General features: G+C 38.3%; 1 protein-coding gene and 1 non-coding gene across 2 annotated transcripts; one reads left to right on the top strand and one right to left on the bottom strand.

Moving 5' to 3' along the window:
* The first annotated feature begins 2,264 nt into the window (after nucleotides 1-2,264).
* On the top strand, nucleotides 2,265-2,819 carry LOC101297248. The gene is made up of 2 exons (XR_184656.1): nucleotides 2,265-2,329; nucleotides 2,402-2,819. It is a non-coding gene; the product is annotated as an uncharacterized LOC101297248 (transcript).
* A 7,956-nt stretch (nucleotides 2,820-10,775) lies between these two features.
* LOC101296959 lies at nucleotides 10,776-12,500 on the bottom strand. Its single transcript, XM_004299530.1, has 3 exons — nucleotides 11,980-12,500; nucleotides 11,727-11,881; nucleotides 10,776-11,221 (listed from the first exon to the last, which is right to left on the bottom strand). The coding sequence occupies exons 1-3, from the start codon at nucleotides 12,326-12,328 to the stop codon at nucleotides 11,075-11,077; spliced, it is 651 nt and encodes a 216-aa protein (XP_004299578.1). The 5' UTR covers nucleotides 12,329-12,500; the 3' UTR covers nucleotides 10,776-11,074.
* Nucleotides 12,501-13,547: the final 1,047 nt, after the last annotated feature.

Genomic DNA, 13,547 nt, shown 5'->3' with positions numbered 1-13,547 from the left:
TTAGGTCAGTTCTCAAGATTTTTTAGATGAGACTTAACGGCTATGTCACTATTTGACAGAGGAATAGAGGGAAAGGCTATTTGGGAGGAAAATTGTGACTTCAGGGATTATTCAGATGAATATAAGGAACTATAACAAGGACGAGATTAAACCATAAGGACTAAACAAATTTTAATTCAATTAAATATGGTCGATGTTAATTTCTGCCTCACACCGTGGAGAAATTTTTAAATGCTACGGAAGGACCACGTGGCAGTCTGACGTGGTCCTACGTTCCAATCAAATTTAGACATGTGGATTTTTTACAACTAAAATATAAACAATATTTTATATTTTTTGTGAAATGACATTCATGGGTATTTAGCAAGTTCAAACTAGGGTCTAGGGTATATGGTTTAAAGTTTAGGGTTAGGGTTTAGGGTATAGGGTTTAGGGTTTAGGGTATAGGGTTTAGGGTTTAGGGTATAGGGTTTAGGGTTTGGGGTTTAGGGCTTAGGGTTTAGTATTAAAAAAACAACAGAAAACCTAAAATGGTCTTTGACAAAATAGCTGAAATAATTTTTCGTGAAGAAAATTTACATGTCTAAATTTGATTGGAAAGTAGGACCACGTCAGACTGCCATGTGGTCCTCCCGTAGCACTGAAAAATTTCTCCACACTGTGAGTTCCTTCAATCACCTTTTAGGGATGTTTCGTCCTTAATTATGTACAAGTTTGGAGTCTCCTTTATTTTGTAACCTTATACGTTTTCTGATTTTCTTTTATGACTCAGATTATGGGAAGATATGAAAACTAAAGAATGGTGTTATTTGGGGGAGAGCTAAGAGAAAGCTCGCTCGATCAGCTTTAACATGGGTAGTGTTTTTGGTTATTGTGTTGTTGCATAAACCGAGCAAAGGGTTCAAAAGATTTCTCGAGTGATATATATGTCGTTAATTGAGACTTTTGTTGAACTATATATTTATTCTCTTTTTGTAGGAGTAATGTTTTGGTTAATACTTTAACAACCCCATTCTATGATCTTCAATCTGTCTTGTTGTCTTTATTGACTACTAAGTACTGCTAGGCTTCCAAATAATGTGTATAGTTGGCTTCGTAAGACTGGCTCCATTGATGTTGAACTCAAGCACCACTAGCCTCCCTCGTTCTGTTTTGAAACTTTGGAAATCGGTGGGGAGAATTTCAGCATTTTGGTTGGATTTCAAATTTCAACCCGAAAAAGCCCCAGGCTTCATGTGACCCTCACCCTTGTATTCATGAAGGTGAACAGACGATGGCTCGGGACATTAGTAAAAAACGTGATTAAGCATTTTGAAAGTTCGAATTTTGGTTATGAGTCTGGAATCGTTGAAGATTGGACCTAATATATGTGTCAACTGTGCTACTACCACAAACTTTTATCTAATCATTTGTCGGCAGAGGGAGAATATGTCTGAATAAGTGAATAGAGAGTTAATCTCGTCGTGGAAAAAGGAGTCGGATGAAATTTATTTGACTGAGTATGATGTGATCAGAAAATGATGTCACAACAACAATTATCACAATATATCACAATAAGAAAATTTCCGGATTACTGTCATATTGTTAGATACAAGATTATTGCTACGTAGACCTGTAACGGGTTTATAAGGGTTTCAAGGACGATTTGGAGTTAAGGCTGCTGAAATTTATGCAGCGGCTTTGGGTCTACAAGTACTTTCATAGTCAGGTTACCACACCTTTGATCTCATATTAGAATCAGATGCTTTATCTGTTGTCAATGATCTTTGCAAACCAAAGGAGGACTGGTCTGTGGAGGGTATGTTACTTGAAGAAGTCTCAAACATGTTTCACCTTTTCTCTATGTACATATTGCCCAAGAAAATGTAATCGAACAGCGCATGTTTTGACAGAATTAGGACTGGGCATAAAGCCCGTCAAAGAAAGAAAAAACCGGCAAGCCAACCAGAACTAGCCGGGCTGGGCTGGGCTTTTTCCCTGGTTCGTTGTAGGAAAATTCATGTTCGGGCTGGTCCCACTACCTGTCGGGCCGGGCCCGAACCCAAAGATTCAAAATCATTCTCGGCCCGAGAGCCCGATACTAGTGATATATAGCCATTACTCGCCGTTTCCCTTCCAACATCAACGCTCATCACCCTTCTCCATCTGCGCGACTGCGCCCAAACTCCTCCTCAAATCTAACCAAATCTTGAACCCCAATTCTGCTCTTCCCAATCTCAGCCAAAATTCTAAAGAAACCCAAAAGGATTCTCAATTCTCACTTTCCTTCTAAACGACTAAAACGCAAACGGTTGCCTCCATCAAATACTGAAATCGTCAGTCTCCGTAGGTGAGTCTTTTAGTCTTTGATTTCAAAGTTTATGGCTTTATGCATCTTCTGATTCTTCTCGTCACTTCTCAGTTTCTCAATTCTCAGTTTCGATTCTTCGATCAAATCGACAACGAGGCTCGCAGTCATGTAGTTGTCTTCGAGAAGCAGAAGGAGAGGTCGAGGAGCAAGTTGAGATCACAGATATGGGGAGCAGTACAACGTCACGGAGGCGGCGGAGCAGGTCAAGGTCACAGACGATATAGAGGAGCAGGTTTGGGTCGCAGATCTGAGGAGCAGGACGACTACACGGAGGCGACAGAACAGGTCGACTTCGCTTTGCATGTGAAATTTCTCGCCGGAGAAAGAAGATCGGAGTGCTTGCTTTGGTCGGAGTGGAGAAGGACTGGCAAGACCGGCCCGTTTATGCCGGTCTGGGCTTTGACCGGTCCCTGTGTTCATAAGCAACCAACCCGACCCGGATTCTCAACGGCCGGTCCAGGCCCGGTTCCTGAGAATTAGGTGCCAGTCTGGGATCGTGCCCGGCCCTAGGTAGAATACGTGCTTTTGTTTTTCCTGCATTTCAAGTTTGGGTAGAGGACGGACCCTTGTACACGTTTTTTTTTTTTTTCTTCTAATCTATCATCAATCTTATTCTCAAAAATAAAAATAAATAAAAAAAAAACCTGTAAGGTATTCAGTCTTGGACCAATATTAACGGGCTTTTGTACTAGTAACCCTAAAATGGATATAATTGGGCACACCCGTTTATGTACGAAGCTGGTACTTGACGCACGATAGTTCGCATAGATAGATGAAGAGAGTTTTGACCCGGTCGTGGAAAAAGGAGCCGGATGTCGTGTTTGAGGATCTCGAATGGACGCGGGTGAAGGTCGAACTTGAGGATGATGACCGCAAAACGGCCATCAATGCCATCGAAGAAGTCCTCGAAAAAGTGGAGATAGACGTGGAGACAGTACAAAAAGTTGCAGCGTTTTACCCACGGTGCGTGGAGATTGACGACGACGACATGGACGATTACAACTGGCTGACGGCGTATGTTGATTTTAAACTGTCACCGGATGCGGAGGAGGATGAGGAGGAGGATGGTGATGCTGCTGACGCTTCGGATGAGGATATGGAGGCTGAGGATAGTGATGATGGTGATGATGGTGATGCTGCGGATGAGGCTGCTGACATTGCTGACCCTGCCGATGAGGATAATGAGTTTTTAAATTTTCTGAAAAAGAGAGAAAAGAGAGAAGCAAAGGATTTTGAAGAAGCAGGAATGCATGAATTGAAGCGACAGAGCAATATTATGGGTTGCAGTCTGAAACAAGGCCAAGAACAGCAGATCCTCAGTGTAATGATTTCATTCTTTGCCAAACAGAATTTCAGAATTGTTGACGAGTATAGGATGAAGATGTGCGTAGAAGATTTCATGTCACGTGTCAAAGGTTATATTTCTAGTACTTGCACCCTCAAAGACCCAAGTACGGTTCTCAGAGCCGTTCAAAGTGTGAAGAAGAAGAAGAAGATTGAGGCTGATGCTGATCCTGCTGTTCATCAACAGGTAATGCCTGAATCCTTTTCGGATTGCAACGATCTTGTTTGTTAGTTATTTAGTTGTTACCCATTCCTTTTCGAATTACACCAATGAAACTCTTGTGCTACAAAATAAACTAATGACTGTATCATGCTAATTGTTGTTTGCACATGATACGTGTGGCTAGTTTCAGAGTTGTTCTGTTCAATAGACAATTTTTATCCTTTGTTTTAGTAATGACTCAATATTGAATTTATTTCTTGGTTTCTGGAGAGGATGACAAAAGTGCCTCTACTGATGCAATACTTCTTTGTAGTTTGTACCGCTGTTTGTTGTCCCTTTGGTCTAGCTTTATGGGTTTGTAAAAGGATCTTTTGCTTCTATTCAGTTCATGAGAATGACCAAGTGCCTCTACACTGATGTTGAAACTTTTCTCATAAATGATTGTTTGCTCTCATTGTTTTCATTGCTTTTATACATGGTGGATGGTTCATAAAAAATATTTACTGTTGTTGTGGGTGGAAGTGATATCAGTTCGTTCTTAGTTCCAGTTTAGTAGTAATTTTGATTGGTGAGGTTGTTTCCAAGTGGTTATATAAAGCTTATGTTTCGTCAATTAAATCCAAGTTATCAGAATCTTTTTTGGTCGAAGAAGATTTTCTTTAGAAGGGCCAAAGAGGCCACGAGAACTACAAGGAGAAAACAATCTTTATGTGGTTTTGCTTTTTAAGCATGCAAACCTTGTTTCCATTGAGGCTTCTTGGCATGTTTTCTTTATCTCCTGGCTTCTTGTTTTCCTTATCTCTCGTGGTAAAGCACCCGTCTTATATATCCTCTTGAGGCTTCTTGTTTTCTTTATCTCCTGGTAAAACCGTAAACACCTTCCTCATCCTTCCTTTTGACGCTGCTTGTATTCTCTCTCTCTTGGTTTCAATAATGAACTCCAAGTATTTGACGGGGTGTTAGTATATACAAGTTTTGCTTTAGAACTTCAGCATACAGCTAGGAAGAGCTATTGAGGTATAGTAAACTGGTGACCTAATATTGCATACCACTGTTTTCGACTTGGTTATCACTAACTAGTAGGGTAACACCTTTATACAAATATTTGGTGATACAGTTTGTTTTGGCATTTCTCAAACTTCAGTGATTGCATATTTCATATGTTATCTTATAGGTTCACTCTGCAGGTATTCTTGGAATAATCTGATACTGGAAGTTGTGCCAGTGCAAGAAATATACTTTCACTTATTTGGATTCTTATTCATTCTATATGTGGTTCTTTTAGGAACTCTATTTTCCATAGTGTTTGTTGTTGTTGTCTTCAACATGCTCGATTAGTACATAATCTTTAATCTATCAAAGATACCGATGGATTTGGTGACGACTTGCTGTGATATATGGAATTAAACAATTTCATTTTAATTTCTCAAACAAGTGACTGCAATCTTCAGGAGACCAGTAGCTGACAAGTGGGAAATTGGTGGGAGTTTTTGAGCATTTTGCTCAATGGCCTGGTTTGGTTGGATTTCAAGTTAATTTCAGCTTCCAACCTGATTACCTGAAAATGCCCAAGGCTTGAAGTGACCCCCACCCTTGTGTTCATAAAGGTGAATAGATGATGATGATGGAAAAAAATATTAATAATAAACACCCTAACCCTAATCTGGAAAAAAAAATTACAATAATACTAACCCTAATGCTAAGCTCTTAACCCAACCGTGGCACCTTATGGTACAGGACGCCACTCACAAGTCTCCAAGCATATCAGGACGATAAGATAACACACGATATACCCAGTTTGCATGTTCGGGTCCGGAAATATACTGGATGATGATAAGCAACATGTACTCTTCTTAATCGCCTACGTACGCCGTCCAACAGGAACTCTTTAAATCTAAGGTGATAGACGTGGAGATGATACGAAAACTTGCAGCGTGGCACCCACGGTGCGTGTAGATTGACGACGACGACCACAACGATTATGCCTGGGTTTCATTTGAGTCACCTCTCGTGTTGTTTGTAATTCTATATAGATTTGGAGTCCCTCAATCTTGTTTTTTTCTCCTTTTTATGTTTCTGATTTGTGACTCAGGGACTGTGAAAATACCAAAACTGAAGACTGCTGGTTTGCGACTCCTATGAACCAGCCAGAACAAGAAGAGAAAAATATGGACGATGTTAACTTCTGCCTCACAACGTGAGTTAATCACCTTTTCTGGCTGTTTCGTCTGTAATTTTGTATATTATGGAGTCTCTCTTGTTTTTTAACCTCATACGTTTTCTGATTTTCTTTTATAACTCAGACTATGGGAAGATATGAAAACGGAGAATGTGCTAGGAACAGATCTAAGAGAAAGCTCGCTCAGCTTTAACATCAGTGTTAGTTTTGGTTATTATGTTGCTGCCTTCTATATACATGATTTGGCATAAACCGACCAATGGGTTCAGAAGATGGTCAAGAGTGTTATGTCGTTGAAATGAGACTTTTGTTTACCTATATCATTTAGGAATGATGTTTTGATTTGTACTTTCACAACCCATGGGAATGCTTTCAATGATACAATATATATCTTCAACCTGTGTTGCTGTCTACTAACTACTATGCTTCCAAATAATATGAATATCACACTTTGAGGTACACTTATTTTCTCCATACCCATGGTTATTCATTTGTTTGTAGTTGGCATCGTAAGACTGGCTCCCGGCATTTACAGCAAATTGGTACCAGCCTAATCTCTCTCTCGCCTTCTTGTTATCCAGATTGATTCTCATTCTTGTTATTCAGATTTATTTTTCAAGACAAAAGAAGAAATTTGTCAGAAATTAATTTGAGGTACAGTTTCTTGATTTTGTGTGCATGAAGAAAAAATTTGGCCCTTATTTTGCTGTGCAAGATATTGTGGATAAGATTGAGGAAGGTTTTTTGGTTTTGATCTTTTTGTTCAGAATGGTAGTTTATTTTTGAGTGTGATATCTGAAATGCAGTGATCTGATCAAAAAACATGCATCTTGATGTATCCGATTTTCAACTTGAACTGTGTTATGTTCATTTCCATTTTCATGATTAGTAGTAACAAAAATTGTATCATGCTGTTGACTATTTGATCAGGAAAGTTTTAATTGACTTCATGAATTTGGTTAACTCTTTGAAGATTGAGTTGGTTAATTATGATTTTCCAAAAGTCATCGATCGAATTCAGAATTGAGATGATTAGGAATGATCGAAGTGATTTAATTATTAGGTTATGCTTTGTCAGATGATTAGTTTTACAAACAATTTTAAGGCCAAGGTTGCTCGACCTGGTTCTCTATAGGCTTATTCTTATTGATAATGAAATCTTATATCATTGCTGAGTAATATAAAACTTATGAATGTACGTATTGCCTCCTTCCTTGTTTTTGGTTGGAAAATTTAGAACTCATCAGTTGTCAACCGTCTAATTCAATGTACTATTTGTTATTTTGCTTGTCCTGTGTAGACTATAGAAGAGAATATGAAATTTAATCTGTTGGTATTTGGAATTGCACCTGTGCAGCTGTGCTAGGTCTCAGTTGGTGTTAGAATACAAAACTTGTATAAGTTTATGACTACTGCATCTACTTGTTAGTTAAGCAGTACCTTTAGATATGAAATCTTAGAATATCCAGCTGGACCAGCTCTATATATAGTTATCTAGACATCCTTGGTCTTAGATATATCGATCTGTTGTTACTTATAAATTGGAGGTTTTAGGAACCTTTTTCAAGGGGGAGAAACCTACAGCAATGGAGACAAAGAGAGGCCAATTATACGAGCAGTATGTATGAGGACTGCAGATCTGTTGGGCTACCGACTGCAGATAACAGAGGATCATGAGGACTCTGCCAGCAAAAGAGAAGGTGGATGACCAGCTAGATTTCAAAGAGCTTGTTATGAATGAAGGATATAGTGGAAGTGATCTTATGGTCAGCGCATTAGATTACATATTTGGTTGTCTAGTGGTTCAATGCATATTTAGGTCTGAATTAGAACTTGAATCGACTGTTTTAGAACTTTTCCCAACATCTGACTATCCGACTGTTAGGGAGTTAATACAGGCAGAGAGTGAGACACAAAAGGATTTTGTAAGATGATCTTTTTGAAGTTTGGTCACAAATGTTTGGATGTCAGGGATCACTCGAATTATGTGAACTGCGTAAGGTACTCCCCAGATGGGAGTAAGTTTATTACTGTAAGCTCAGATAAGAAGGTTCTGATTTTCGAGGGGAAGACTGCGCAGACGGTCGGAGCTTTCAATCGAAGATGGCCACAAAGGCAGCATGTTACCTGATGGCAAACAGGTAACAAGGGATTTTGTTCATAGCATTACTGGTTGTGTTAGAAAGATGTGTTCATGTTTGCTGAATAATGCTGATAATTAGTTTTTGTTTGGAATGATCATATAGTTACTGTTTCACTTGGAGGCATGATTAGTATATTCTCAGCAAGTGACCTTGATAAATCCCCATTACATTATGGCTATTTGGACACATGAAGAAGGTTACTTCATTGCCTGTTTTAAAGAATTACCCAAAAGTTAGAGGAAATTTTTCAAATTGTGTCCCAAGTTAAACTCATTCATCATTTTGACATCTCAATTTTGAAAACTATGATAATGATACCTTAACACTTAAACCCAATCGAACATTAGTTCTCTCCATGATTGACACCGTTAAATTTGACATTATCTGTGGGCAAAATTATCTTTTCATGTTTTCCCTCCCAAATCTTTTCCCTCTACAAACACTTTCCTCCATAATAAGTCATTTTTCTCATCAGTATCAGAATTTGTGGTGAGCCATATGTAAGCTGCATATAAAAATTAGAGACATCTAGAAATTATAATACATCATTGACTATTAATATCCATCATTAAAAGTAGCTTTACAACCTACCGATGAGAGAAAGAATCAACATTGATTAAAATACATTTTGTATTAAGTACAGAAGTTCATGAAACATATATAATTAATAGAACAATAAAAAATAACTAGGTAATAGGACTCACATTCATAGTTGATATCTTCAGATCGAGAAACTCTAATTCAACTGATAAGGTTTGTGGAGGGAAAACATGAAGAGACAATTTTGCCCATGGACAAAGTTCAACTTAACGGTGTCAATCACGGAGGAAACTAATGTTGGGTTTAAGTGTTGAGGTATCATTATCATAGTTTTTAAAATTAAGATGTCAAAATGATGAATAGACTTAATTTGGGGCACCTTAACTTAGGACACCATTTGAAAAATTTTCTCCAAAAGTTATATCGTCTACCAGGCTACCAGCTATGATAGTTTGATTGTTAAATGGATTCAAGGCGTTATATATAGTGGAAAATTACAAAGGAAGGAGACCTCAAATAAAATGTTTTGCAGCTGTTGAAGAAGAAATTGTTACATCTGGTTTCGACAATGCGGTGACTAGAATTCTAAGTTCTTTTTCTCTCATCATGATATCTAGTTTTTACATTTTCATTTTTCTATAAGAAAATCTCCGGATTACTGTCATATTGCTACGTAGACAAGCCACCCTTTCGCTATATATATTTGCAACTTATTCGGTCTTCAACCAATATCGACGGGATTTTGTACTGATAACCCTCACCCAAGTTTCAACTTCCAACCTGAAAAAGCCCAAGTGAAGTGACCCTCACCCTTTTGTTCATGAAAGTGAATAAATGATGGTTTGGGAAATTGGTAATGCATGATTAAGCATTCTGAACAAATTGCTGGTTGGTTTTCTCAATATCTTACTTAGGTTATGGAAGTTTGATGTATTCATCCTAAACTATGTTGAATAGTATATGTGATATGTGTCAAAGCATGTGTGGATTCTTGGTACCGGGGTCATCAACATATCAACAATGACAGAAAATGTTGATGGCTAGCCATGCTTGACTCACAAAAAACTGAGTGTTTCCCTAAGTTGTCTTAATCAAACACTGTTGAACGAAAATTTTCAGTTCTTATCCCCTTCTATTATTTATCAAACCAGCTAAATGCGCTTACATTGACAATGTTGTATAAGTTGCTCTAACATATATTGCTCTAACACAATGCGCAAACGTGTGATGATGACCCGCAATGAAAAGTGAGATTTCATATATTGCATGGAATCTGAGGACCCAAAAATCCAAACGCATAGAATTCAATTGAAAACTTCATCGCCTAGCTAAAAGGTTCTTCCGGTGGTGATTAGCTGTTAGCAATTGTCCTAACTTGAAATAAAGCCTTCCTTCCTATGATTTCATAGTGGAGCAATAATATATATTCCCGGAGTGAATGTGGTTTTGATACATAAAGTTAAGGAAAAAGCCGTCTTTTGCTTTGTTATTTTTGGTCTGTCTTGCTCTGTACAGCGAATTATGGAAAAGAGAGGGAAGGAATCAAATCAATGATGCCAATGCTGGGGAAGTTTCCATTTTCACCTATGCTCTTGGCACTAGTAGAAGGTATCAAACTTGATGTTGTCTCAATTCTCAAAGTCAAAAAAGTATGGTGCATGGTGATTAAAGGTAACTTCGGGGCCTCTTTTAGCTCACTCCTGCTACTTGTATAAACTTTTTTCCAGTTGAATGCAGATATATTTGTTCCCATTAAATCTTAATTTGTTATCTTATTAGATTATCATTATGTCTCAAAGGGTTAGAAGGTGTCTGGAAAATCTCCTGGCTTTGCAATTCTACTATGATGACTCATGGAATCACAATATTCAAATTAGTCCTAATTTTGACTCATTTGCAAGCAGTGTATGGTTGTTACTGCTTCAATAGCATTCAGAACAATTTCAATTGTAACTAATTGGCTAATGAGACCCTAGTTTCGAGCCTAAGTCGGCAAAGCAGGTTTCTAGATATTCAGTTGAGGTTTATGTGATCAATCAAAACCAGAGTAGTTTTCTTCGATCCTTAAGTAAACTTTCATTAAAAGAAAAGCTCTCTTACAGTCATATTGCTACTACCTAGAAACTGCCACCCTTTTGCTATACACAACTTATTCAGATCTCTTCACCTGAACATTATAAGTTTATGATCACCTAATCTTCTACCATCCCCCTTCCAATATTGATTTCCACATGTTAATCAAGAAGGCTTAGATCATCTGCAGATGGAGTAGTGAACCACTACTGCTGCTCCACTGTCGCTTACGCATCATGTGGCCGAAGATTTAACATGTGCATTCATCGTCTTCATGATCATCAGCTCGCAGCTTCTGAGATGCTTTGCAATGAAGGTTGCCATGTTCTTGGTCTAGCTGTTGCGGCAGCCTGACTATTACCACTGCTCCCTGATGATGAGGGTGATGTTCTTGGTCGGTGGTGGCGTCTATCACTTTTAGTCATCACCTGAAAATAATGCATTTTTTGACATGGTTAGAGTGTTTTCCACATTTCGTTTTGTTCATGTGAGAATGAATTTTCTGACTGCTTAGTCATGAAGCATTCAACAGCACAATTAGACCACCCAACTAATTCATTTATATATTACTTGCTATCCCATTAGTATTTGACTCCATTCTATTTTATTGAAGGGGAAGCTCAACTCAAGCATGTATAATGTTCATAAAATACTGTTTATCTTTTTAATGATTTGGGGGCCGTTACAGAAGGAAGCTGAAGCTCTTTCCCCGATTTTATGGTGATTAACAAATAAAAGAATCTTTTTTTTATATATAAATTTAAATATTTGTTCTTGTCTGATTAATAATGCTTTTACTACCTAAAAGCACTTGGAACAACCTAAAAACATAACCAAGCTTGGCTCTTGAGGAACTCAGGGATTTGTAGTTAAATTAACTAAACATATGCAGAATTGCAGAGACATAATTGTGTTAAACAAAGTTTTAATTACCTGGTTGTTGTCCTTGTCCAGCTCAGAAGCAGCCTCAGATCTTCTGCTAGCTGCTGCTGCTGTCTCTCTCTGCAACCTCTCTGCTGTTAGTGGCTCAAACTGGTTTGATCTCTTCCCCTTTGCTTGTTTCTTTGCCCACAGACCCTTCATGACCTCTGAAAACCACAATCCAAAAACAAAAAGATTCAAACTCTGGACTCATAAAAAAACAAAAGGGTAATCAAGAAAGGATTGCTATAGAAAAAGAACAAACCTTGAGTGGTGATGAGTCTGTAAACCTGGCCAAGAACAAGAGTATCGGTTGGCCTGAGAAGCTTGATGCGTGTGATTCGAACTGAACCAGTAGTAGAAGTAGTTTTCTTCTCATTGGTGGTATCAGAAACCTTGTGACTATGATCATCATCACCTTTATTTTGATCAGCACCATTGGCTTTGGATTTGGGATTTGGACAGAGAGTGGTGGAGATGAGAAGAGCAACATAATGACCAGGGTTCATCTTCATGACCTCACTAGCATTCACTGCCCCATAGCACTTCTCAACCTTCCCATTTGGATGTTGTATCACCAAAGTTGCTGCATCAATGGCTTGGCAGTTTCCCATCTCTCTCTCCCCTTTCCGAGTCTCTCTCTCTAGAATGAAAGGTGAAGAAGAAGAAGAAGAAGAAGAAGAAGAGGAGGGTGGTTTGAGCTATGCAACAAGCTCTTTATAGCCACCACCCACTTCTCATCTTTGCTTCTATTTTTATCTCTCTCACCCTCTCTCTCTCTCTGTGAAACCTGCAGGCTTTTATTACACCAAGTGCAATTAAGAAATATGATTAAGCCTGGGAGTGGGGTAGTTTGGTAATTTAGGTGGGAAATCAGTGGGTTGAATGAGGTGACGAGGTGTGGTTGGTTGGGTGGAGGGAGAGGGAAAGAGGAGAGGTTGAGGTTGTGTGGGCGGTGGTGGTGTGGTGGTGGTGGTTCTTATTTGTGAGTAGGTGCGTTACATACTTTCAGTTGCGACGGGTCGTCTAACGTTTGCTTTATTAAGCTTAACCTTGATTAATTAGTATTTAGTAACAAGGACCGTCCGTTAGTGTTATAGATCACTGATTTTCCCACGCGCCTTTGCTGCCATGTGAAATACACGCAATAGTGCAAAACCTTCTGATTTTAGTGTGTTCTTCACTTGTGATCTCATCTCAATTCATACATGGAGATCACTCCTAATGAAATGAAATCAAGAATGAAATTAGCATAGATATTGAAAAGCCATCTTCATATATTACTCGAGAGCAAGCGCAATATGACATTTTCTATTGGAACGTAACAAAATAGACATGTAACGAATAAATTGAACCAACCATCATTACTTTTTGATAAGTTCGAGATATTGAAATTTTCGAACGGTTTGAATAACTTCAATTGAAGTGCATAGCCTGTATCATTTTTCAACACGACTGGTCTACTCAGCTAGAATATGACTATGTCATATATCACAAAACGTGGTTTTCAATTAATTATTATTTTCTCTAATTTATAACCGTTTATTATTTTTATTTTTATTCCGTATGAACTAGTTCAATATATGAGTGAATCAAATGCACATGTCCTACCAACTAATAGACCTCTCTAACAATAATTCTCGAGTCTTCAATGTCACAACTACTTGACAAAATTAGAAGCCAATGTGACTCTCATACGTATCATTCCATACATCGGACCACAAATGAAAGAGACCCCCATTCAATCCAACATCCATTTTGCATAATTGCTTCTGCACGCTCCAACGACACGCGCTTGAGAGTGAACATAAAACCCCATCGTCACTCTTCAAG

The sequence above is a fragment of the Fragaria vesca genome, linkage group LG5, assembly GCF_000184155.1.
Source record: "Fragaria vesca subsp. vesca linkage group LG5, FraVesHawaii_1.0, whole genome shotgun sequence".
Taxonomy (NCBI): domain Eukaryota; kingdom Viridiplantae; phylum Streptophyta; class Magnoliopsida; order Rosales; family Rosaceae; genus Fragaria; species Fragaria vesca.
This window is presented reverse-complemented; position numbering and strand designations above follow the sequence as displayed.